Consider the following 27,333-nt stretch of genomic DNA (forward strand, 5'->3'; position numbering starts at 1 on the left):
CGTCATAACCACATGACTAAAATAAAAATGGCGTCCGTCTCGGAGCTGTACGATGTCACCTGGGAAGGTAAAAGACAAGATTCTTCAGAAGTTCAGGGCGTTAAATAAAGAGTGAGAAGTGTATGTGGTGGAAGTTAGAGGCAGAAGACTCTACAATGTCTCAAAAGAAGACTCTGCGGTTTAGCGTGGTCCTGGCTGAAGCGGTTTCGGGACGCTGCTAATAACGGGCTAGCCGCGTTAGCCACCCGGGCTGCAGTGGTCTCTGGAGCGGCGCCCCGTCGTTAGCATCCGAGCTAGCTCTGTCCTCAGCGCTTTATCGAAGTATTTTCATACTCGCAAACGTTATTAATGCGTGTTGCGGGGTGAAATTACATCGAGAAGGCTTGACACACGCATTTTGAGATGTTTTTGAAAAAATATACTTAAAAGAGATGGCCGCGTGACTGTGACACTGACAGACGTTGCTGGAGTATTCATATTCAATATTGTTTGTTTCATCACGTTGTTCTCGCAGAGTGGTAAATAGTTAATACGTTTAAATGTGCGAAACATGTTTTACGATGAAAATTCTCTGCCACTGACTGTATATCCCTGCTCTTGGTGTGTGTGTGTCACGTTTTTTGTTGACAGTACTTATTGAGCAGTAACGTTTTGTCAAAGCGACTTCCAGTGAACTCTATCTATGTATGATATGTAGTGTTATGAGCCCACACACCTTATTCACCGTGGTGACTTACACTGTTAGATACGCTACTTACGCTGGGTCACTCATCCATACATCAGTGGAACACACACAATCTGTCACTCACACTGTGGGTGGACCTGAACAGCATGTCTTTGGGACTGTGGGAGGAAACCAGAGCACCCCCAGGAAACCCACGCAGAAACGGGTTTGCTAAACATGCAAACTCCGCACAAACTGAGTGAGGATCGAACCCATGTTCTTTCGCACCACCCAGGCACTGTGAGACAGCAATGCTACTCACTGTGCCCCCGTGCCATTCCATCTCTTCACTGGTTACAGCTTGAACCTGTTTCACCTGGCATTTACATTTGATGTGGATTTAATCCAAACACTTTTAACTGATCACAAGCTAGGTAATTATTGCTGCCCTTAATGTTTTTCTTTTCAATAACATCTATCAAGAAATGGAACCTGGCAGAACCCTAGATGTTACATAGGGCTCGTCATGCTTTGCTACATGTTTAATATCTCATAATTATTTTTGTTTTATTATCGACCTACATTTTAAATATCTGACACATGTCTGTGTCTCCTGTGAAGGCACAGACGTGTTTCAGATGTAGGTCTGTAATATATAGGTCTTTATTCCACATGACGACTCTTCAGCATAGCCTAGGTTTTTTTTCCTACATCTCTCTTGCGTTTAGTTCATCTCATGATTTTCTCTGTGCTTCTTTTTTCAAAGATCAGCCTGTTGTTCCCTGTCACAACTATTATTATTTGTTATTGAAGGTTGCATGTTCTCCCCGTGTGTGTGTGAGAGAGGTCGTTGGAAGTCGCTTTGGAGAAAACCATGCGCTAAATAAATAAATGTAAATGTATATTATTAATTCATCTATTTATTTGATGTCTTTGAACAAGATGACTGACAATGTGGGTGTATACATTAAACTTCTTTCAGTGATTTCCCCATTTTTATGGTCATATTTATTGTACCAGTTCATGGTAACGACCTCTGGAAAAGGGTACTGCAGCAGAACCCGAGTGCTTTGATTGAAAGGCAGCTGCACTAAACTCCCATTGTCATCATGCATCAGTATTTTTGCATTGCTGTCACACCCACTGACTTGGTTCTGAATGTCGTCTCTTTCGGCAGAGATGCGAGACAAACTCAGGAAATGGCGGGAGGAGAACTACAGGAACAGCGAACAGATTGTGGATGTGGGCGAAGAGCTGATAAACGAACACGCCTCCAAGCTCGGTGATGACAGTAAGTGTGCGATTGACAGGGAAGTGACTCTCAAGAACGTGTTTTCCCTCCGTCCGTCATCACTAGCTGCTTGTTCAGCATAGGACTGTGGTTGTCTGTCCTGGAACAATAGCGGCGAGGCTCGCTACGACTTTGGCACGACACCAGACCATTGCAGCGCAATCACACACCCACATACATTTTCTTTCACTCATGCTGATACACACTATGGGCAATTTAGGCTCACTATTTCATCTAGAGGAAACGGACGTGAGCACAGAGAACATGTAAACTCCACACAGACTGAGCCAGATTTTAACCAACAGGCCTTGAGCTGTGAGGGACCGATTTTACCTGCTGTGCTACTCTGCCACCGTTTGAAATGCAAGTATTGCTTGGGCAAAATGCATACAGATATGAGATAATTCTCCTTCTTGATTTTACAAACCCCTTGTGAGGACTGTACTTTATTGATCCTTGCAGGGATATTCCCGCACACAGCAGCTTAACATTTACACTTATTCATTTAGCTGATGGTTTTCTTCAAAGCGACGTACAATGTTAAGCTACTTAGAATTATTTACCCATTTATACAGCTGGGTAATTTTTTACTGGAGCAATTTTAGGGTAAGTACCTTGCTCAAGGGTAATACAGCAGGAGATTGGAATTGAACCTGCAATGTTTGGGTCCAAAAGCAACTGATGTGCGGTGCGTTTCAACAAGGTGCACATCCATACGCAAGAAAATAATAAATAACTGATGGAAAATAACAAATAAAATAACAAAATAGACATTTAGGAATTATTGTTACACTGGGTAGTAAAATTGAGGTCACAAGGACTTCCCTGTTTCTCAGTGATGAAGAGGTGACAGGCCCTTGAGTGGTGCTAAGGAGGTGGATGGCTATTGGCAAGAAGGACACCCAGGAGCACCTCTTCATACCCTGTAGTGGAGTAGTCGGGTGGCTAAAGGTCATGCCTTCATGGAGAGAATGTGAGCGGTTGTCTATAATGATCTCAGACTTCCTCATCGTGACCTCTGTCACCACATGCACTGAGTCAGACCCAGAGACAGAACCCACTTTCTTCACAAACTTGAGTCTGTGGGTCTCAGAAATGCCCCCTCAGGCAAAACATTTTAAAAGATGAAACGTGTAGAACTTTGTTGCCCAAAATAAACCACCTGAGCCTTCTAAGGCAGAGAGCGGTCAAGCTCTGTCCTTATCCAGTGTGTCTGTGTTGTGTGACCACCCCAGTTTATTGTTGATATTCACCCCCCCCCCCCCACCCCCGCAAACTGTAGGAGCAAATAGCCTCCACAGCTACACCCTTGATGGTAACGAAACTCAAGGGCTCGGTGACACGGCAAACGTCGACTACCAGCTCCTTCGTCTTGGTGATGTTAAGCTCGAGATGGTTGACCTTGATCCTTGAACCATGAAGAATGATGTTTTCAGTTAGACCAATGTACGCTGTGTCGTCGTCTTCCACTGCACACCCCACTTTTGCAGAGTTGTCAGAGAACTTCCGCAGGTGACACAGTCCTGCATTGGGAGTCAGTGGTGTGGAAAGTAAACAGGAGTGGAGACAGTACTGCTCTCTGGGACACACCCACGTTGCTCACCACACACAGTGCTGAAGTCTGACAAACTGCGGTCTGCCTGTTAGACAGTCCAAAATTGAGGACACCAAAATCCTGGTCCTATTTATTTTAAGTAAATAAATGAAAATCGCTGGAATTACTATATTCATGTACGGTTCTGGCTGTCTGGTGGAACATTAACAGATCAGGGATTTAAGTGATAATGGAATGAAACCCGACCATCTTTCTGGCTACTCAACAGATCAAAATTTTGGAGGCCGTTTGAGCTCAGTCTACACCTCAGCTTCTCTGAAGTTCATATCCAAAAATCAAGATTTATATTTTGACTTCTTCAGCATTATTGAAGATAACATTGATTTGCAGAGCCACGTCAAAAGAAAGCATCAAAAATAATTTGGAATTTCCGCGGTTCTGTCAAATCATATGGGAGGACACGAACTGTTCAGAGTTTTCTTAGTTGGCTGGAATGCCAGTGTAAATGTTTCCAGGGCTCCCCCCCCAAGCGTATTTTCTTTTTGTTCCATATTGATTTAAAAATACTGACTGCTGCACAATAGCATAAAACCATAAAAAATGTTTTGTTGGTAATGTGCCCCGATTAAAAAAAAATTTATATATTTTCAAAGTTCATGATCGTGTTTTCCACTTTGGTTGAATGGTATAGGTCATATTTACCAGTTTTGGGATTACTTGTTTATGTCCTTTCCATATGTATGTTGTTGTCATTGTTTTCAGAAAACAATGATGTTGTAATTACATGATTTCTTTCTGTGCATAATTGTTTCCTGTGAAAAGAGACTCATTTGAATAATGTTTTTATGTATTAATTTTCAATCTTGCTCATTTCTCACAGGAAACTTTTATAGATTTCTCCACCAAATTGTGTTTTTTTCAACAGCAACTGCTTCTGTAGTATAAAAAACGGTGGAAGATTGATTCACAGTCACCAGAGCACTAATGTTTTACACAGCAAATGTTTAATATTGTGTTTGCTTCAAGTTATGCAGAATTAGGTTTTCTTTAATCCAATAAATTTTAATGCTTAATTTTACTTAATTTTCTTAATTATTTCCATGCCATTTGCATCTACGTATGTCACTGGTCTGCGATGAGGGGGTACCGAATGTGTAATGATGAAATCGGTCGATTAAAGATGTTTTCCTTACTAAAATAAGGAATTACATAAAGAAGAAAACATTCCTGGAATGAGTTATGAGGGGTGTCAAGGTTTCCCATCATACCTCCAGAGTGTTACAGATTTATATGGATTTTTGTTATGCTAATAAGCGCCTACAAAGAAACTTGCCAGAGACAAGTGCACCGAAAGACTTAACCTGAAGCCTTCCCCCGATGTAAATATTATAAGCATATTAGCAAAATCAGTGTACGTTAAAATTGCCATGCTTTTCAAATTTTCATTGTAACTATCCAAAAGTGCTGTCGTTTGTTCTGGCAAAAGGCTTTTTCTCGCTCAAGTGTTGAGAAAGTGTCATGTTCTGAGGTATGAGGAGGAGTGCTGCTGCAGCTGGGTTCATGTCATCAGTGCAGAGAAGCGTAGGGAAATTAGCTGCTGCATTGCCTTTCTTGAAGTGAAATTAGTATAATTTGTTGACGCTGGTTCATTTCTGCCACGTCTTCTGAAACTGCCTGTGTATCATAATGAATGGAAATAAACTAGTCCTGATGGAGCGATGGCAGTGGGTCTGCACTGCCCGCTTTTATTGAAACCAGCTCTCAAATTGGCTGTGAAATGAGATGGCAATTATCAAAGCGAAGCTGGAATCATAAAAACTGGCTCAAAAAAACTCTGGGCGCTTGTTTGTTTTGGCGTATCAGATGTCATGTTTGGGGGACTTTATTGTTTCTTTCTCAATTAACAGCTTTCAGCCATTCATCAGCACAGTCTGGCAAGTGCTGAGAAACACATTTCTGAGGCTTACGATAATTCCACTAATTGGATTCATTAGCCTGAGCGATTAGTTCTGTTTTTCAGTTTCATTGCCGGGTGAAATGAATGAATAAATGTTGCATCTTTTTTACAGCTAAGTACTGGAGTGCTTGTATCCATTTTCGGTTTAATTAGGTATTTTCTGCTTTGCATTAACCTTCTGCAACCCAGCCACTCATTTTCATCCACTCTAGAGAATGTTTTTTAAGGTCTGCTTCTCAAACTGCACACGCTGTAATGATAATGATGAGTCCTAATGCATCTTATAGACGATATTCTATGATTTTAAATTATACCACATGTTTTGGGTTGTGCTTGAACAACATCCCAGAAATATATCCACAACTCTCTTTTTTTTTTTTTTTTTTTAAATATATAAAATAATTTCAAACTGGTCTCAGTAGGTTAACTGGTGCTTTATTCACTGCTGGACCAACTTAGTACATCACTTGTATAAACATAACCTGTATAACTGCCAACCTGAATTTTGGGAAAGGTAATTGTGACAGACGAGACAGGACCACAGGTACGGTGCTCGTCTGTGTGACGTGGGTTTTATTTATTCCCTCGTCGGGGAGAAGGAAAGGGAGGGGAAAGGGGGAACTGGGAACGGGTACGATGGGGACTTGGCCTGGACTTGGCGGCGGCGTCCATGGGCTCGGGTTCGTGGTCGGGCTCATGCTCGCTCTTGTGCTCGTGTTCGTGATCAGGATCGTTCTCATGTCTCTCGGCGTCGGCTCTCCTCTGCCGTCTCTCGCTCTCACTGTCGGGCGCAGGGGAAGAAATAGGGTAAGTGATTAGCCCCAGCTGCGGCTGCTTTGTCCCCGTCTCCACCCTCTTCCCCCGCCGCCTTGGCGTGCTACAGAAGTCTATATATATGATGTAGTGTATGTGTTATATGGTCACGCACACAGACATACTATATATATATATATATAAAAAATATATGGAGAAATCCATTTGAAACTGTAGCATAATAATAGAAATAATCCAAACTGGCACCTGAACTGAATGAACTCTGAAACAACTGAATGAATTCTTGTATTTGTGAAAGTCAAAGGACAGAGTAAGTTAAATGAGCATATAGTTTCACGCTCTATTTCTGAATATTACTTTTGACCAGCGAGTCAATTCCAGCATCCTAATGTGTATTTGTTCATTATTCAGTCGTAGAGTTGGCGCAGGTTCTCTTTGTTTTTCACAGAAAGCTGCCTCGAAAGATATTTTCACAGTGTCACAAAAGTGGAATAACAAATATGGCCGACAAGTTTCCTAAATTAATGCGTAAACATGAATTAAGTGAGTTTGGAAGGGACAGTTTTCACTGGGCTTTTGGAGGGAAATGACGGGGCCACAAAAGAACAGGCTGAGAACCATAAATGGGGGGATGATGGGTTCAGCGCCGATTCCCTAGTTACCCACAACAGGCTTAGTAGCCCAGCGGACTTCTCAACACAGCAGGCATTTGCAGTGACCAGGCGAGTGTCCAAGGGGGCCGTGAGTTGGCATCAGGGGGCAGCCAGATCAATAAATCGTCAGTTATTCTCACACTAATGCAGCTTCGATGGTCGATTTATCTCTTCCAAATGGTTCTTACAAAGCGCTGTTTGTTCTTCTGCTATCTTTAAAGAAGATTAAAACGCAAATGTGTGAATTCATCATCTCTGGTTTATGAATTGACAATGAAATGATTTGTCTCTCTCTCTGTGTCTGTGCGTGTATGTGTGTGTGCCCTTGTGTCCCTTGTCCAGTTTGGATTATTTATGAGCAGGTGATGATAGCTGCGCTGGACTGCAGTCGCGACGACTTGGCCTTGGTGAGTTTCACAGCTGCCCTGTTTGCCGTCGTTGGCACCGCCTCTCCCCCGTACTCTTTACCAGACGCGGCACGATCTTCCTGTGGCTCAGGCACGAGCGTTATTCCGCCTGCCCCTGGAACAGCTTGCACGAAAAAAATGGACACCTCTATCAAAAAGCTCTGTAAAAAATTCTAAGATGAATACTTGGCAGTATTTATGAATATGTTGGCAGGCCTGTCCTCTCAGTGTGAGGGTCGCTGAGATATCGAGAGATTCTCCACGTGGTCATGGAGCCCTTTTGCTGAGCGGTTTGCTGCTCTGATGCGTCCAGCATCTATTTCACGTCACGGCAATTTGTTTGAATAGTGTTTGCAATAAATGTTGTAATTTACAAAAATATTTATAGACCTTTTAAGGTGCAGCCACAATTTGATAGCATTATGGACACTCATGACAGATTACGCTCTTTTGGATCAAGTTTCACGGATCAACTGGGCGCTCGTTGCCTGGTGTTGGTGGAGCCATTTCTTAAAGCCTGCAAGACGTTCTGAAGAAAGGCACCCCACCCCCGATAGCAAAGGGAAGTGATGAGTCCACATATGGTTTGTCCTTTTTATAGCAGAAAATGTAGATCTCAAAGAATTGTGGGTACCCACAGAAAGTCGTGGAAAAGTCTCTATAACCCCCCTGTAGCGAGGGCCCTGCTCTTCGTACTTCATACCCGATTCACGATGATGAATTGGTCACCCAAAAGGAGACCTCAGTGACAGGCTTGCATAAGTGAGACTGAACAGCCGCCTGCTCTAAGCCACTACATCAATAATTTCTGTCCAGGCAGGTATTTCTGAAGAATAATGCAGAACTGAGTGATTCATTTTTTGAGGTAAAAAAAACACGGCGGTGCAATTGAGCAGGGGGAAATATTTATAGTGTGATGTCAGGAAGCAAAATCCCCACAGGGTTACTAGATTAAAAACCACTGGAAAAGTGTTGGAACACCAACCTCTTCCCTCAGAGATTATTAAAACACAGCTCTGCCTGTCTCAAATATGTGTGTGTTTAACTAAAGTATGTGTTTTTCCCCTCCCCGTGCAAAACCTGGTGTGTCTGAGCAGTAGCAGTGAGGATGGGTGTCTGAGAGCATTAACCGTCTTCTGTTCTTGTCCTCACAGAGCTGCCTCCAGGAGCTGAAGAGGCAATTCCCAGACAGCCACAGGGTGAAGCGTCTGGTTGGAATGAGGCTGGAGGCGCTGGAGAGGTAGATGCCGTGATTTCACCAAGATGCTGGGCAGGGTTGGTCACACGAGGGCCACCTCTCGTTTGAACCTTGATGTGATTGATAAACAAAGACCACAGGGATCAGCAGAGGGGCGTTGCACTGAGCATGGTGAAGGAGAATGGGGAAGATGCTTCCAGGAGGTTGAGCACGATGGCCATAAACAGATGTTGGATGTGGGAGGAAGGTCTGTGTTTTGCGCCCTGTCATTACGCCGCCACGTGGGACCGGATTCGACTCCCCTGTTTGAGGAAGATCAGTCCCAGCCCCCCCGGGGGTCAAAAATTCTTTTGTCTTTTCTCTCAATTTGTGTTCACACTGCGTTGTACCAAAGATACCCTTGAAGTTCACATGTCCTTTTCTTTGGGAAAGGACGTTTTTCAAAGGTTTCACAGCATTAGGAAAGAGTGCCCAATGTTCCCTTGTAGTGCAAAAATTGACGTAATCCGATCGGCGCACCCCCACATGCGCCAGGGCTGTCCTGCGGCATTTGTTTATTATCTCTTTAGTCATAATTTACGTAATAATTCTGGGAGGTTTCTCCCATGCTGCCAGGCACCACATGAAGTGGTGCTGTATGATTGGCATCATGCAGAAGTTCCTTTTCGAGGTACATCGAAAACAAACGCAGAAGGCGCCCCATTGAATGAGAGCCCGTACCACTCGAAATCTGCCGACACTCAGCTGAGTAATAAAGTGAATGTGATGGCAGCGGGATTTTGAGCAGCGGTGCCACATGCTAATGGGAACCAGAGGAGCTTCTGTTGCTGGCTGCGGGTGAAGGAGCTCTTTCCACCGTAGGCCACCTGGACGCTGAACCATTAGCATTGCAGCTTTTTGTTGAAATACGTTCGATTAAAAGCACACGGTTATTCACCCTCAAACATCACATGTGAGGTACACGGTTCTTCCCCTCTTTTTTGACTTTTGTTCCATCCATCCGTTATCAATAACCACTTGTTCAATGCAAGGTCACGGTGGTCCAGCGTCTATCCTGGAAGCATAGTTTTTGAGGCGGGATACATCCTGGATGGGATACCAGTCCACCTCAAGGCAGTTACGCGCACACAAAAACATACATAGACACGAAGGGCAATTCAGAATCCCCAGTTTACATGAAATGCATGTCTTTTGACTGTGGGAGGAAACCAGAGGAGCTTGAGAGAACAAGCATACATAAGGAGAACATGCAAACTCTACGCAGCCTGAGCCAAATTCAAACCCACAGCACAAGAACTAGAAGGCACCATTGCTACCCGCTGCACCGTGGTGTCACCCCAAAACCTTCACATATTCTTAGTTAAACTGTATATACAATTCTTTGCTCAGTGTGTTTCCAGTCGTGCTGACGCAATTTTCCATTTTTTGTTAGACACTGAACGTGCATTCTTGGCTTCAGAGCAGTGAAAGTGTTTTTATAAGGTGAACCCTTAATGGTTTTGGCGTGTGCTCAGGTTACAGTACGGGCGGCTGATTCTCTTCCTTAGATCATTTTGGATTTCAACAAGTGCTCATTGTGCCCGTAGTTATGGCCGGAGGAGTGTGTACAGGATCCTGATTACTGTGAGCTCTGTTTGCTTTCTTTACCAGCTCATTTGTTTTCCCAGTGAAACAAGCGCTTTCTCTCTTTTTTTTTGTACCTCTTGCGTGTTTAAGGTATGAAGACGCCAACAAGCTGTATGACTCTATATTACAAGACGATCCGACCAACACGGTAAGCGCCGCCGTTGCAGGCACCTGTCGGCCTCTTGTGTTGGGTTTATATGTGCCGAGTTGCCCTTTTTCGGAGCTCTTTACATCTGCTACCCAAGCTGGAAATGAGCAGTCCCTTTCTGGGTTTTGGCTTTCTGCTCCCTAAGGCTCTGGCAAATTGCTGACCAAGCTGTTACCCCCACATCTGTCAGGTTTTTCAGAAAAGGAGGGAGTGATTGATCGCCCCGGACTGCGCTACATGTATGGTAGAACTGCAGCAAAAATAAATATTTCACCCTCAGACTTTGATTTACTGTTTTGCCGTAGAACAGTTTAGGAGCAGGATCCTACTTTGGACGCCATACTTGGCATTACGGAGAAGTTGGTTTAGGTGTGGAGTTCAGGCTTGTAAATTTTTAGTGACTTTTTGTAATTTTAGTGACATTTTGTTCAGGTGGTCTGGCTAAACATTGTCATTAGTTGTGTCGCCTTCTGTTTTTGCACTTTACCAGTTTCTTGGTTTCCCTTTCTAACAAATTTCAGTCAGATGGGGTGGCAGCATCAATATTTGTTTAGTCTTTTGCCAGCGCTCCACCCCCAAACACATTGTACCTGCTGTTAATTGTTTCCATAAGGACATGTGGCCATGGAAGAAAATAAATGTTTAAAGGGTTTTCAAAAGAAACCGTGACCTTGTTTGTTTTGGCGCCCGTGGAGGCCTTTGACGGTTTCTTCTGGTGTGCTCACACATGGACTCGCTCAGATACATTAAACATTTTCCCCCCGGCTGCGAGGTGCATGCATGCTTTCTAGCGGACCGTGAGAGGATTCTACACAGTGCCTGGCGTCTGTCTGAGGCAGACCCACTCGAACCGGCGGCCGCCCCAAGGCCGTCACCTACTCTGCCCTCTGGGGGACCTCCACCCCAGCTGACCATGGTTGTTCAGCTGATGGTTTTCTCTTTTGAAGGGAGCAAAAGCCCGCTGGCCTTCCGCTGGAGAAAATGAGAGGTCCGGCCTGTTTGTTTTCCATGTGTTTCAGCTGCGAAACGCTCCCATTTCCTGTGAGCCTCGCTAAATTGCAAGCACATTGCGCCATGTAAATGGTCGAACCGCGTACAAATGGATGTCTTCAGCAGCGTGGTCAAATTATTTTCGAAGTCTGGTTAATCACGCCTCCCTGGAAGCCTCTCAGCGTTCACAAGGTTGGTTTGAGGCATGAAAACGATATCTCGCCCCAGGAAACTTGTTTCCGCGTCCAGGCGCATTCCAAGTGAAACACAGGCATAATTAACAATTATGCAAAAATGCCCTTAAGAAAACTAAAGCACAAAAATAATTTTTTTAAAAGAATATGAGACAGTTTGAGCTGCCAGGTAGGGCTGCGTTACGTTATTAGCGGCACCAGATGCAATATAACGGTTTTTTTGTCAAATTAAATTCAGACGGGGTGGTTAAGGGTTTAAAAATGGTGGATTACATGAGTCGTGGCAGGAGGGACAGCGAAACCCTTCCATCCTTCAACACATTTGCAGTTAGCGGTTCACCTATGAGAACAAACCGCCCTGTGTAAGCGTTGGGATCACCACAGAGGTAAAGAGGAGGCTCCCCGGCGCGGCACTCGTGGGAAAGACACACTTGTGGCCTGCCCACACTCCACCCCAGCTGGGCAGACTCCACCGCGCTCATCTCCCAAGGGAACCGCTCTCCGCAGGTCCCACTGTCAGCGCAGCTCACATCACCGGAGCCACCTGTTTAAGGGCGGCAGATCGCGAGTTTCTTATCTTTCTTGAGCGAGGCCTTGTGACATCAACGTGGAAAAAAAAACGTGAAAGGGGGACGGGGGGAAAAAGTGGAAAATTGGCGCCCCGTGAGGACTTGTGAGGCATCCTTGAGTGTTTGCTCGAGAGCCGAAACTGAGCTGTTCTAATTACAGGCTGCGGGAATGGATGTGGTACCCATTAACCAAAATCGTTGAATCAACAGAAATCATCCAAGGTTTTCTGCCGTGGCGGTGTCCAAAAATGTTTGAACTTGCAGCCGTCCAGAGTTTATTATGTGCCAATACCTACAGCAATGATCTGGCAAATTTTTATTCTGCCTGCGTAAATACATTTTTTAAATGTATTTTTTAATATAAATTTGCCTCAAAAGACTAATCTCTTTATATTTGTATAATTTTTTTCTTCTTAAAGATAAGACCTTGCTTAAGGGTGGATTAGCATAATTCAGTAGTTAAATTCTGACCTCCCTTGGGAGTAATTTGAATAAATGTCATGGAGTTTGAGAAAGCAGTTGTGGTCATGATGTAATGATGTGCAGTTACTTTGTAGGACGAGACGGTGTTTGTAAAAGTCGAAGACATCATTAAGGTCCTCTGCAGAGCTGATGATAAAAAGTAGGCTCTTACTCATTTGCATAATTGAAATTTAGGTTGATTGCTTTGTACTCCAGGGGTCTTTCTGAAAAGATCCCGAGTAGCCTCCATAAATGGCCTTTTACTGGTTCTAAATTCGGATGCTTAATGTGATTAAAAAAGCAATGTGGAATGGGGTATTGAAATGAGCTCAGTGCACGTTTTGATTTTGGAGTTCATGTGTGCGATTTCTCGTTTACTGTACTGTGTTTTCAATTTCCTACACTAGCCTGTCCAAACCATGTGCCACAGGCTACATTTTCACCACCGAAAAAATAAGGGCCTCATTATGAGAATTCCTCTTTTGTAATGGTTTTGAAAATCACGTTGGAGCAGGAGCTGGTCCCTTCCCAATCGGTGAAAACAAACGATAATGAGGAAAGGAAGTGAAATGAGCGGCACTGAAAAATCCTTTTTCACCCCACAGTAATATTTTGGCTGTGACTTTAACATTATTTAATCACAGTTCATTGCCCTCAGTGCAGGGTGAAGTGGTGTTGTGTTTGACTTGTAAACCTGTTGATGAGTGAACTGTCCAGATGCTGGGAGCGTAGCCTGGGGTGTATACCGTGTTTCTCTGTTTCAGAGTTAAAACCTACAAGGGTGCAAGGAAGTGATATGGGTTTTCACACGTGTTCTTCGCAAATGATCATTATATGCACATCTCGAAATTAGTGGGCAAGGTCAGCAATTGACCAGAAATGTCATTGACTAAACTAGTAGTTGACCGGGCCGGCAGTCGACTGTTCTGCTTGTTGACAAGACTAGTAGGTGACCGGGCCGGTAATTGACTGTGCCTTCCGTTGACCAGACCAATATTGAGCCTCGCCACTGACCGACCAGATAAGACGGTGAGTTACTGCCACTGTGGCCGCAGAATCACAGGGATCACCATGGGCCTCTTGCAAGTGAGCCAGGGCTGATGTAAACCCACGGGTTCGCTGTGTCTGTGTCCTCCCCCCTCCCCCAGTGCTAATTAAAAAAGAATCACGACAACGAGAGGATCCGTCTCCCTGCCAGGTTGCGGATCATTAGTTTAGAAAGAAGCGGTTTGGAATCGCTCCGCGTTTAATAAAGTGGCGTGTGATGATGTGGACTGCCTGCTTCCATATGTGCGCCCAAACCTCCTGAGACTCCTTCAGGGGGATCGGATTGGGAGGCCAAGGGGGCCGTCAGGGGCTGGTGGGGGTGGGCTTGCGACAGGCCCCACCATAGGACCTACAGTCAAAGTTTGTGTTCATGCTTCTTCTTCAGGACAGAAAGTGGGGGGGGAACGCACATGTTCACAATTTAGAGCGCGAATATAAATTCAGAAGTCCAAAAATACGGCCGATTTCGAATGATTTGTGTGGCGTGTATTATACTGCAAGGATGGGAGAAAAGGAAATATGTGTTAATGTAATTTAAGTTTTGCTCCATGTAGCTCGATACAGTCATGATCTATTTGAAAAACATTCCTTCTTAAAGATTTATAATACTGGTGCAGGAAAAACCGCCTGTTCCTACTACACCAGTAATACTGGATGTCTTAGTAATATCAAAATGTATTGTAACGTTAAATAATGATGTATTCATAGTGTAAAAAAGTGCTGAATTCTTAACATTGTCTCAGCACTTTTCATACTGAACGCTCAAGTTTCATGGATTTGTTAGTATAGAAAGAGGTTGAAATAAAATGGGTTGAGGGGAGGTCACAGCGACATGTTCTCACCAGATCATTCAGAAGTCATGAACAGACAGATACATGTAGTGGATGTATCATGTATCACTGGAAGTACTTCAGGGAATCGGGACACCGAATACCCAGTACTGGTGGGCGTTACCAGTTTGTACGTGTTTCAGATATGGAGATAATTTTTTGTGTTTTCTTTTGCCCCTGTATTGATGATTTCATTCCCCTGGCTTACGCTGCCATACTTTGGAGATTTACCAAGCCTCCCCCTGTCGTCTTGGAAGATTTGTGAATTTTCCCCGTGTGGATTCTCTTGACCTGCTGTTGCCTGGAAACCTCTACAGACTTTTTCATGGTCGGACAGCGGATCTGTAGGGACATTGTGGAGATCCAGTCCCAGAAGTTTGCTGTCTTTTCTGCACCCTGACCATTGAGTTCGGTTCCCCAGCATCCTGGGAGCGAACAAGGTCGGACTGTGACACAGGGCTGTTTTGGGTGTGGCAGCCAGGTGGACTTCAGGTGTCCAGTGGGTCACATGGGATAGCAGGTGACATAGCAGTTTAAACAGTTGCTTTCCAATCAGAGGACCAAGGTCCGAGTCCCGCTCCTACTGGAGTACCCTGGATCGGGGTACAAGTCCTCGATTTAATGCGTTTTGGATTTAACGGATAGTTATTTTCCAGGTAATACGTCGGTACTTTGGTTCTTCCCCATAACAGGCTGGTTGATATGTTAGTACATATGTATTTTGACAGTCGTGAACGTAACTCAGTGTAGAACATACTGTGATAATTTTTAAAAATGAATGCACCTTGTAGCTCCTCAGCCAGTGGTGTGAGTGTCCACCAGGGCTGACAATAAACCTGGAAGAGGAGCAGAGTGGTTCCTCTTCTGAGTCGACCACATAATGTTCCGCTTTTTCTTGTTGAAAGACGGTGGGTCATTTATTATTATTTTCCAAGGCGTGATATTTAATATATAGAGTGAAATTTGTGTTTTTTCACATAAATACGGTTGGTGGTTCTGCTTCAAAACTATATTGCTGGAATTTTAGTTTCATACAAATGCTATTTGCATTTAGGGGACATTCGCCAATATCAGGCACGCTCTCCCCCCAGTAAGTCTGTTAAATTGAGGATATATTGTACTTCTGATGCAGTAGAAGTTACCCTGCTGTATACATGGGTAAATTAGTGTCAGTAGCTGAGTGTACCAACTGCACGCTATAAGTTGCCTTGGAGAGAAGTGACAAAAGTATACATGGTATTAAAATCATAAGAACAGAAAGTATGTACCGCTAAGGTGTTTAGAAGGCAGCGGAGAGCTGAGCCATTAGTGGATCACGGTGAGCGACAGGAACGTTGCGTCGTCTCGTTGCCATGTGAGATCCTGCACTCCCTCCATGTCAGAGTCCCCCGCAGCTCAGGTCTCCAGGGTGTTGAGAAGGGGATCTGCCAGGGGATTTGTTGTGGAAGGGGGGTGGGACAGGGCAGACACCCACCTGTGTGCGGGACACTGAGATCATTTGCACAGTCTTCCCCCCCCCCCCCCACCTCCCTCGCCCCCCCTTAACAAACACTTGAGGGACTGAGCCCTTAATCCTCTATTAATGTCAATCCACAGGCTGCAAGAAAGCGAAAGATTGCCATCCTGAAAGCGCAGGGGAAAAGCACAGAGGCCATTCGAGAGCTCAATGAGTATCTGGAGCAGTGAGTGTTTTACAAGAGGATTGACCCCCCCCCCCACCCTTCCTTGGTGCTTTTTAATTAAAAGAGGTTTTGCATTTCATTGAGCTGGCCAGCAGCCGTCCATCCCCCCTTGTAAGGCCTGTCTGTCTTCCTCGCAGGTTCGTCGGGGACCTGGAAGCCTGGCACGAACTCTCCGAGCTCTACATCAACGAACACGAGTAATGTCCCTCTATGCGCTTGCTGTCCCCCCGACTCGAGCCCCAGGCCTACTAGAAACACCGTGACTCACCTTCTAATCGCACGTAATAGACCCGTCGAGCGGCAAGACTCGGCCCAAGAAAAGCAGGGCACAGGGTTCAGAGTCTCGCGCTGCACTTGGCCCCGCAGGAGGCGTGTGGAGCTGTAAAGTGAGCCTTTTCCTCCAAAGGCTCCTTGTTAAACGGTGGTAGAACAGGATTGCGTTCTTACCATGACTTTACCAGCTTGGAAGCCTTTTTCCACACATTCCCTTTTCCCTCTTCTGCAGGATTTTTTAAGTTTTTTTTTTTTTTTTTTTTTTCTTTTCTTCAGCAGCTCCTTCATGGCGAAGGACTCACACCTTGGCGGGAGGATGTGAATGTCCATGCCACCCTCGAAAAGGCCAAGCCCGGCGGGTTGCGCGGCAGCCATTGTGTCTGTCCGTCACACAAAATCTGGGTTTAATGGGATTTTGCCGAGAGCCTCAGACTCCGGTAGGAGAAGAACGAAGCCCCGGTATTCCTGCTGACATCTCAGTTGCTAGGGGAACTGTGTGCTACACAAGAGCTCATTAAGGAAATCATTTTGTTTGTGTCACTTTTTCTCCCCCTGCAATTGTTTGGGGCTTAGAGTTAGAGAGGGAGGCCCTGGGGCCAAGCTCCTTGGATACCACGGCAGGGAACCGACCGCATCAGGAATGCCCACGCCGCTACAAGGTTGATTATTGGATATTTAATGTTTTTAGTCGTGGGGTTTTATTGCAGCGCTGGGCAGAGGAAATCCCAGGGTTAGGGGATTAGCTGAGAGCTTAGCTCCACTTCTCTAATATTGCGCCATTCATTCCCAGCCCCTGTCGACAGACCTTTTTTTGTCACACACTCCCTTTGTTTTCCCGCCCTGGATGGTGTGTTGTTATCGCCTCTTGTTTCCTCAAGAGGGGCGCAGCTCCGGCTCCATTCCCAGGAGAAGGTGGTGGCACTTTCCAAGTCAGAAACAAAAAAAAAAAAAAAGAATTCCAAAAACAAGAGGCGTCTGGTTGAAAACGGAGGGAGAGAAATGAGTTCCCAGATCCCAACATGGAGATCATGGTGCTAAAAATACACTGGTCCCCCTCCTTGCTGCAGCCTCCCTCGTGTCTCTGTGGGACAATGTTGACCGGAGGGTCTGTTTTCTCCCTCTTCTTCCGGAACCTTCCATGGAGGGCCGTTGGACGTCCCCGTGCTTGGACGGGGGTTTGTCAGGCCGCGTGTAGACACCCCAGGGGTTCATACTTCCAGCAAGCCCTGGCGGAGGAAGCGTATCTAAAAGCTTTGTACCTTGCCCCCCCCCAAGGTTAAACGGGCTGCCTGTCAACTAATAGGCCTCTTGTGTGCCAAGGCCTGTGAGCATGATGCTCATCATGACCACGATTAAACCCCCCCCCCCCCCCCCCCCCCCCCCCCAGGTTGCATCCACATAGTTTTAAGTGTGCAGTACCACCCCCGACCCCCAGTATGGATGGCAACCTTTGTCCCCCAGCTGTGCTGTCGAGGCAACAGAGCTCTCACTGCACAGCTGTATTCGTACTCACGCTGTACGGATGTCCCAGGCCTCCCGCTCACAGCCACTTGCCCCCGCTGGCCAGTCCTCTGAAAGGAAACCGTCCACAAGACGCCGAATCGACGCAGATTAGCGTGAGCTCAGCAGCTTGGCGCTGCCTGAAAGTGACCTCATCTGTGGACTCTAGAGCACGGTCTCAGTAGAGCCTCGAACCGCCCGCCGAGCCGCATCCCCACACCCCGAAAAAACAGCGTCGTGTTTGGGGTTTCACAGAGGCTTTCGCCTCGACCCGTCGTCAACAACATAGAGGTTGCTATCGCAAAGGGCCACCCGCCGACGCCCGATTGTTTATTGAGTGCGGTAAAGCGGAACGTACTCTTGTACTCTTGAGCTCACCCTGCCGTGTTCTCGCTTCAAACCCCCACAGCTACGCCAAGGCCGCGTTCTGCTTGGAGGAGCTCATGATGACCAACCCCCACAATCACCTGTACTGCGAGCAGTACGCCGAGGTAGGTGGAACTCGAGGGGCTGTAAGCTGACATCGCACCGTGGAGTTCAGCATTCACGATTGCCCCTCTGCCCTCCCCACAGGTGAAATACACCCAAGGTGGTCTCGAGAACCTGGAACTCTCCAGGAAGTACTTTGCCCAGGCGCTGAAGCTGAACAACAGGAACATGAGGGCTTTGTTCGGCCTCTACATGGTGAGTTCCAGGCCTGCTCTACGGTCCATCAAAGCATCAGATGGTGCCAGATTTCTGCAGTGGCCGTGGGGAGAAAGGATTAGTCACAGCTGAGTCAGACAGCTTGCACTCTGTAAAAGCCAGGACGTTGTCTCTCTTATACACAGCCTTTTATGAGACTTTTTCTTGTTTATGGGTAAAATAAATAAACCGGTGGCTATGAAAAAAGAGAAAACTGCGCAGGGGCTGGAAAGCGCTGTCGTTCGTAACTGCCGGCTCAGTTTACGATGCTGTCAATGTTCCTTTGGTCCGCGTGTTTATTTAAACAACAAGCTGTCCATTAGCACCAGTGTATCAATTATGAGCGCGGCCTGACATAGCAACACAAACGGAGAAGTGGAAGAACGCAGTCAGCGGCGGCGCAAGGGGACCACATGGCGGGATCTGGCTGCTGCACTGCGTGCAAGAGGGACTTGTCAAAACAAGGGCTACCGAACATAAAGGGAGGCCTTCAGTCAGCACTTCCACGGTGCGAAAAAGCCCTCGGATGCCCTTGTGGAAGGAGCTGTGTATTTACCGTAAGCAGCTTGTTTTGTTGGGGAGACAGGCCTTCCGGATACGTACGTTTATGCGTTTGGCAGGCGCTGCTCTCCAAAGTGATGGAAGTTCGCTCACATCTCAGGCACACTGGCTCCTTGTGTTACGCTCGCTCTCATTCCCAATTTTTCAAGACACAGACTTTTTTCTGTTCTTTTTAAATTGCATTTGCTTCACTAGGGGTATGTGGTGGTGCGGCGGGTTCAGCCGGTGCCTGCTGCATGGCGGGTCTGGGGTTCGAGTCCTGCTTGGGGTGCCCTGCGACGAACTAGCGTCCCTTCTGAGACCCTCCCCCCTCAGTATTATGCTCTGTGTTGCCGGTTTAAGCTTCGGCTCGCCGCAACCCCACTCGGGACAAGAGGTTGTTGACGATGGATCTCATGTAATGGGGTTAATTCATTCTGTGAAATCACTTATTGGAGCTCCTGTTGTTAGGGGACTCAAATATGTTTATGAAGAAAAATGAAGTAATCGATTCCTAGACAAAATATGATTTCTAACATTAAATTTCTAACATTTATTTTAATTATATTTCATTGTATGTGTATATTTTCTTTTAATCTTTCCCTTAACTGATAGGCATTTGCAGCCTTTCCCAATGCCTTTTTCACTTTCTTCTAAACCTTTTTAGGAGATATTTTGATAATTGGCTTGCAGATGTTGGACATAAAGACAAAGTTGACAGGATCACACTACACACTTTCACTCAACAGACATAGACACAATGCTGTTTCAGGTGCTCTGTAGCATTACTAACCAATGTTTGACACTAGGTTCTTTTCTTCTGATTTTATTTACCCAGTGGTCATTATTTTGAGGGTAATGTAGAGGTTTACACACTAGATTTAGTCAGAAAATTATCAGATTGGCACCACCGAGGGACAAACACTATTGACATTTGACACCGAGTGTGTATCTCTGTCCCAGAAGGTCTGATACAAGCAGAGATGTGATTGTACAGAATAAAACACCTGTTGTGCAAGTAAAATGGACACATGATGGGCACAAATGCCCATGCACACAATGAAAAGCATGCTGCTGGTAAAAAGGGTCTATTATTTTCATTTCAGGCATGGCAGCAGTTTTAACATAGTATGTGACCCCGTTATGTAAGTAAGGAGTGTATTTTTAGTCATAGTAACTGTGTCTTGAGTTTTTTTTTTTTTTTTTTTTAAAACACAATTTAACCAGCAAATAAATAAATGAGCGTCTCAGTTGTTAATATTTTATTGACCTAGTGGTAAAAGTGATTTGGAGTTCCGCACAGAACGAGTTAGGAACAGACCTCTGGACCTGGTTGTGTTTGTTAGGCGAGAAGCCAGGGAATATACGTCTGTACAAGTACGTATCTCATTGTGTTTGTCCATTAGATTCAGCAGATTGACACGACCAACCCACATTTTAAAGTTCACCGAAGCAAGTTACAGCAAAATAGCAGCTGAAGGGCTGATGTAGAGAACGGCTTGGGCCGCGTTTGAAACCGACCGAGTTCTTTTGCAGCTGGAGGAAAGTCCAGCCTGGCAGCGTTTTGAAGGAATGCGTTAAAAAATTGGACACGTCTAATATTACGTTGGATGCCATTTGAGAGCGTTGATTGCTCTCAGTAATGAGCGAGTGTGCTGAGGGACACGAAACGCTCTGGAAGTGCAGAGGCCGGGCAGTTGGGAGCGGAGTGAGAAAGGCCTGATTGCATGGTGTTTAGGTTTTCAGCACAGCCCAGGGGAAGGCTTTCATGTCCCGCGTGCGAGAGCCCTGCGGGGCCGCCGCCGCCGACATGATGGCAGGAACACGGAGAAGACATGAGATTTGCGGCTGCTCTGCGGGTAGAGAGCATGATTCACATTCTGCTGCTCTCGCCGCACGCCTCGGGAGATTTCGTCAAGCCTGTCAGCGCCGGGCATCGGCGGTGTCTCGTAAAAACAGAGAAACGTTAAATGACACCGCGTTTTCTGGGGCGGGGGGGGAATGTCATTGAGTCGTTTCCGCGACGATTGCTCTGGCAGCACGTTTGCAGGTCATTTGCTGACACTTAACTGGTTTTAATGTGCGGTGACATCCCCCCTCCCCCCATCCCTTGTGCTTCTTCTGTGCCCCCCACCCCCCCAGTCCGCGAGCCACATCGCCGCCAGTCCCAAAGTCAGTGCCAAGGTGAAGAAGGACAACGTGAAGTACGCCGCCTGGGCCGCCACACAGATCAACAGAGCCTATCAGGTAAGAGAAAGAGCCGTGTGTCTGCAGCCAATCGGAACGTCCAAATGCACCGATTCTGCCGAATGTCCCTGCTAGTGGCGCGAGCCGATGATTGACAGCAACCTGAGCGCGCATGGAAAACTTGAGCTCCTCACAGGCGCCTCTTTCATCCGTCGGGCCCATTTAAGGCCGTGCCAGCTGTGCGTCTTCCTCTGCGATCTGCGGTGAATAATGTGTATTTCGCAGATGTTTTCTATGTTTGCACGTAAGTGCAGCTACCAATTGCGCATGATTCATAGAGCGAGGTCGGAGCGCCGCTGTCGCGCTGCTGGAAGGAAAGTATGTACACCTAACCGCTGGTGTGCGCTGTGGGAGGAAAAATTGAAGCGCTCCTCAGATGGTATCAGTGAAGCGGTTTACACTGTTGCTATGGCATGCTGGGTATAAATGAATATTTAATAGAAATGTAGCGGCCAGCAAGGGGATATACGTTGCTTACTTAGGCCTTCAGTTAAGTTTATAAGAAGCGGTTCTGTGCTCAGCAAGTGGGGCATGTGAGGGCTGCTACCCCACGAAAGCCTCCTTCCCCAGGACATCTTCCTTGTGCTTTGGCTTGGCAATGAGGGATGGTACCCCTGGTCCTCCCCTGATGGGGTTAATTCAGTTTGGGGAGTCACCCCGTTTGGCAAATTCCCGTTGTGAGGGGGACCAAATCACCTTTAATATAATCAATTCTTGGATGAAAAATGTTACGTTAAATCAGTTAATTAGTTTGTCACAGTAAGAGCATCAGCATACTTTATAAGTTACTATTTGTGGTGTGCCTTGTAATGTAATACACTCAGCCCTCGTTTACCAGGATAAAGTTGTTCTGTGGAAATAGTGTGTTACGGGAATTCCTCTTGTGAGGGTATCGAATTAACGCGTTATAAAAGAATGAATTGGTTCCTCGGCAAAAACTTGTCATATAAAATTAATTAAATCGTGCTTTTATGCGTGACAATGAATGTGGTAACATCAGGAACAAAATAATTGTTTTTTGCTTGTCCATTAATGTTTAATGTTTGACTCACTCATTATCAATAACTGTTTGTCGGGTACAGGGTAACGGTGGTCCAGAGTATAACCCCACAAAGCAGAGGGTGTGAGACTTGGTACCATGATACATGGTATATTGTGGACGGTGATGTGTTGCTCATTTGGCTCATGGATGTTAATGATGTAAAGTTCCCAAGAACACCACCTTAATGGAAGTGAATATTTCTGACTTTCCTTTTAGTGCTAAATTTCATTTGTTCACTCATTATCAAAAACTGCTTTTCCACTTGGATTGGCTGACATGCTCAAAGTCGTCCACAGGCCACATGGAAGCAGTAATATATATTCGAGTATCACCTGGGCTAGCGCTCGGTGCTGCAGGACCTCTGAGAAAGTGCATGGAGGGGTTCCGTGCGGTTCGTGGAGTCAGAGGCAACTGGGGTTCAGAAGGGTCACCTGGGTAATCCAGGGTCACAGAGCTGGACAGGGTCCAGGAGATGTGTACCACTTCATCAGTGCAGCTTTCACAGAAGGGTCTTTGTTTTCAGTCTGCAGACCTGCTGTGTTCCTCCTTCCTTCGTGTGTGCGCGCGCAGACGGCCAGACGCACTCTTTGTGTTCAGTACGACAAAACATTAATGCACTTCAGTTTAAAAACACTTGCGTATGGGATGTCTCAGGTGAAACAGTGTTTCTGCACGTGTGTGTGCGCACATGTGCCAGTCACACAGCCAGGATGCCCCGTGTGGCCTCGCTTCTGACATACACCAGTTTCCGTGGCCCGACCCCTTCACCAGCACGTGGCTCGGCCCTCCCCTCTTACCTGTGCCGCTCCGAGGCTTCTGGATGATTGCGCTGTTCAGTGGGACGACATCGGAGGCCGCGGTTTCCGTTCGAACACCGCCGATGAGTCACACACCGTCATTTCCCTGCCAAACGGTGTCGTTAGTAAGAGCGCTAGGAAACTCCTTCGCAGGCGTGTGGGGAAACAGCGACAGGGCACAGACAGCGGGCTGCGGTGCCGGCGGAAGGACGTGGCTCACGTCACTCAGTCTCCAGGGGCACCGGGTCCACCTGGAAGTCAGGTGGGGTGTGCAGCGCTGGCTGCTGGTCGGGTAGGGTGTGCAGCGCTGGCTCCCGGGTCTCCCAGCATTCCTCAGGGCAGCCAGACAGAAGATAGTGTGTGATAGATTGTCATTTTTTTGAAGCTGTAAAATTTTCTGCTTTAATTTTGCAATTTTGAAAGGAGCAGCTGTGTGAGCAAGTGGGAGCATTTACTGCATTTTACGTGTGATCAAGTGGCTCCTTAGAAACTTGTTTGCATCACGTGCCTTAACTGTAGTATCAGCCAGTGACGCCACTGTCATTTAGCACTATGATCTTTCTTGGCATCTTCCTACATTGCCCTTTTTTTCTTTACAAACCCTGCATTTCAGTTAATTAATACTTGAAACTTTTGTGTTGCAGTGACTGCAGCGGTGGGTTCAGTTCACCACATTACTGCAGTAAAAGCGCTGTTTTTAGCATTTACAGAAAATATTGTTGATCATTACTGTAAACTGCTGTCTGCCTGTCACGTTTCAATATTAATCAACAAATCAGTCGTTTTATTATTTTCTTAGTTTAGTAAATTATCGTATCGCTCCAGAGCATCACAGGGTGTCGGCCTGCCCGGGTTTTACATAACCACAGTTTGTCGCTTTCTGGAACTTTGACAGCTCAGAGGTGTGGCCTTTTGTTGCATTTTATAACATTGCAATATTTTTATACCAATTTTATCAAGAATCCCCGAAATAGTGAACATGACCTTTGAGGGTTGGTAGAGCTACATGAGCGCTTCCTGTGCCAAGTCCAAAATAACTCCCTTTTAAATGATTTCTAAGGGCAGTCTTGACAGGCGACATGCTTGATTTACGCCGGTACTTTCCGGAAACCTGAAGGCGAATTGATTTGGAGCGAGCCGAGGAGGACGGAACCCATTACGTGCTGGGTTTTGGAGGGGGTCAGGCGGAAGGTAGCGTGGCTCCTCCTCCTCCTGTTGCTCTTCTCGGCCTGAAGCCACACCGGCAGGGCCAAAGGGCCGCTCTGCGTCACGGTGCCGGTCCGAGTGCTTTAATTACGGAGCAGGTTCCCCGAGGTGGACTCATGGGGTTAGAGCCCAAGGCCCTAGTTAAAGAGCAGTGACTCATTCGGGACAAACGCCCTTATGCAAGCCTACACACTTCCTGTATTTTAGGGCCTCCACCACCTTTTCACTCATTGTCACTGAGGGCTCGTCTATTTTTGTGTCCAATAAGCGGCAATTGTTTTTTTTAAATGTTCTATTTTCAAATGAAATCTGAGTCTCCCTTCTGCTCCCTTCTGCTTGTTGAGTAAAGTTTTAGTCACAGCTGAAAGCCCTCAAATTTTAGTTACCACTTTTTTTGGAGTTTCTTCTGCAGTGCGATGTCTGTGTTGTGGTTTTACAAAAATTCTCCCGTCCATCTATCACCGATAACCTCTCGTCCCACACGGGATCGCCTTGGTTGAGTCTGTCCTGCAAGCGTAGGGTGTGACGCAGCGTACATCGTGAACAGGATACCAGTCCATTACAAGGCAACCACACACATTAACACACTATGGGCAATTCAACAGGTCTTTGGAGCTGATTTGCATCTGGAGGAAATCCACTCCAAACATGGCAGAAACACACAAATGCCACACAGACTGGGCTGGATTCAAACCAGTATCCAGACCCAGGAGATGTGAGGCACCAGTGTTACCTGCTGTTCCAATGTGCCGCCCCTTAATTTTAACATGGTGAGAAAGTGAGGAATAAAGATGCTGTGTTGCTGATGCTCAGTCCTGTCTCCTCGCAGCTGGCTGGCCGGGGCACGAAGGAGGCCAAGTACTCGGTGAAGGCCGTGGAGGAGATGCTCGAGTCCATGCAAATTGCCATGTCCTAGGTCTCCGCCCACCTCTGCACGTCATTGATATGGCAGCTCCGCCCTCTCCAACCGGATCCAGGTCCTTTGGGGTGACTGAAACACGCATCCTCTCCGATGCCCTCGTTCCGTTTCTTTTTGTTTTTGTTTGTTTGTTTCTGTTTTTTTTGGTTATTGCTTGTGATGTTTTCTCTCCCTCCCACACGCCTCAGAGCGCAGATGGGGGGTGGTACTGATGCGGACAGTAGAATGGGATGCAGATGGTGCTTGTGATGCATACCTGTAAAGCGTTGCATGACCTCATCGTCCCGTTGTCTCATTTCGTGTGACCTCACAACTGTTTCACATTCGGACTGAACGTCAGTTTTTAGCCCCATCACTTGTCCCAATAAAAAAACATTCAGTTCTTTCATATGGTGCGTCTTGCAGTCATTGTGTTGGTGGGGGGCTTCCTATGTTTCTCCATAGTCGGTTGCGCCCCCGCCAGATTGAAGCAGGTATTGTTGTCGTAATATAAAACTTGCGACTCACTGAGTGGGATGCAAACAGAAGCGTCATTTGCTGGTTTACACAGTATGAACAGAACAAGAGAAATCTGCTTAAGCAATTATGACCGTGTGTGTGTGTGTGTGTGTGTGTGAAGGGAGGGTTCTCATTAATAAGAGCATCTGCTGCCTGTATGTTAAACTCCTCTTCACAGTTTCCAGCTGCGACTTCTGCCCTTCAATTACGGAATGCTATCAAACTCATTTTACGCAGCCAGGAAGGGCTCTGTAATTTCACTGTAAAGAGATATGTGTCGCATATTGACAGCAATTAAGTCCAAAATCTGATGCATAAATCTGGTAACATTTAAGAAAAGTTGAATGTTGGGGGGAGTTTCTAGTTTTTCCTGCTGCTGTTACATTTGTAATTTGTGAGCTGGTCTGTCAAGTTAACATCTTGAGCTCTTCTACTCGCTGCTTCGATCCCGATTGTTTATTAACCTGCCTGCGATCGTTTCATAGTTTCAGTTACAGTTGAGTGCGAAGCCAGAGTGCCGACTTTATGGCTTTCTCAGAATGTGGACTGTTGTAAAGGTTTAGGAACTTTGGGGGGGTGCGAAGAGCTGCTTTTCGGGCAGCACATGTGTCTGTGTTTGATTTGGTGCACCAGAGCTGGGGGGTGGCCTGCGAATGCTGGGGGGGCTTCAGGGGGAAGAGTGGTTATCCCTTACAGGAAGCCTCTTATTAAAGCAGAAGTGATTTGAAGGAAGTCTGAATAGGAATTAGATTTTTCCACATGGTCACTGGTCCTCGGACTGAGCGGTTTTGTCTCCTCATTTCTAGAGATTATTAAATGCTCATAAGTGCTTTTTTAAAATATTAATCACTCTAATGTGTGTATAATTGTTTGAGGCGCCACCATTGAATGGCGTCCTATACAATAGTGCCATCTGTAGTCCGCAGGAAGGTGCGCTTCCGCTGCCCCTCCGTCGGGTTGTCAAGGGTGTGTATCGTGTGGTGGGAGAGATGAGAGCACTGACTAGGTAAATGTCATCTTCTTGCCCTTGATGAGTAGATTTTGGAAATTATAACTGAGTTAATATCGAACATCCTGCTGTTTCTGTGACGTGTTGTTCAAAGTGACACATTGAGTTTCTACGCTTGGCTCCTTTACAGTGATTTACTCACTTAAACGGAAGGGTCATTTTTACTGGCAGTTCAGGGTAAGTACTGTTGGTGTTTGTTTTACCTTATTTACTAGTCTTCATTATATTATTCATTATTACTTTTGTATTCTGTTCTTTTTACTTACTACAGTGAACTGCATGCAGAGAGTTGGGAATACAGTGTCTCAGTTTCCCACAGAATCTGGAGCAGAGGCAGAAAAGGCCTCAACTAGTGTTTGTTTGAAGAACTTAGCGTTGCAGAAAGAGCTGCAAGCATGCGGGAGACACACAGGACACACACCGGTGCGTTAACATTGCTGTGACCAGACGTCATTTTCAAGTGTGTGCGCACATCTGTGATTTTGCACAACAGTAATAAAACCTTTTTGAGGTTTTCACTCGTCATTGAAACTCCAAAGAACTTGAAATTGTCTATAAAAAGATCAGTTCC

General features: G+C 46.1%; 1 protein-coding gene across 1 annotated transcript; it reads left to right on the forward strand.

Annotated features, from left to right (window-relative positions):
• The first annotated feature begins 6 nt into the window (after positions 1 to 6).
• On the forward strand, positions 7 to 25,639 carry emc2 (ER membrane protein complex subunit 2). The gene is made up of 11 exons (XM_029259983.1): positions 7 to 67; positions 1,842 to 1,955; positions 7,237 to 7,301; positions 8,456 to 8,541; positions 10,216 to 10,273; positions 15,962 to 16,047; positions 16,185 to 16,244; positions 18,230 to 18,311; positions 18,394 to 18,504; positions 21,187 to 21,291; positions 25,166 to 25,639. Exons 1-11 carry the CDS (start codon positions 13 to 15, stop codon positions 25,250 to 25,252), a joined length of 909 nt encoding a protein of 302 aa, XP_029115816.1. The 5' UTR covers positions 7 to 12; the 3' UTR covers positions 25,253 to 25,639.
• Positions 25,640 to 27,333: the final 1,694 nt, after the last annotated feature.

The sequence above is a fragment of the Scleropages formosus genome, chromosome 18 (assembly GCF_900964775.1).
Source record: "Scleropages formosus chromosome 18, fSclFor1.1, whole genome shotgun sequence".
NCBI classification, from domain to species: Eukaryota; Metazoa; Chordata; class Actinopteri; order Osteoglossiformes; family Osteoglossidae; genus Scleropages; species Scleropages formosus.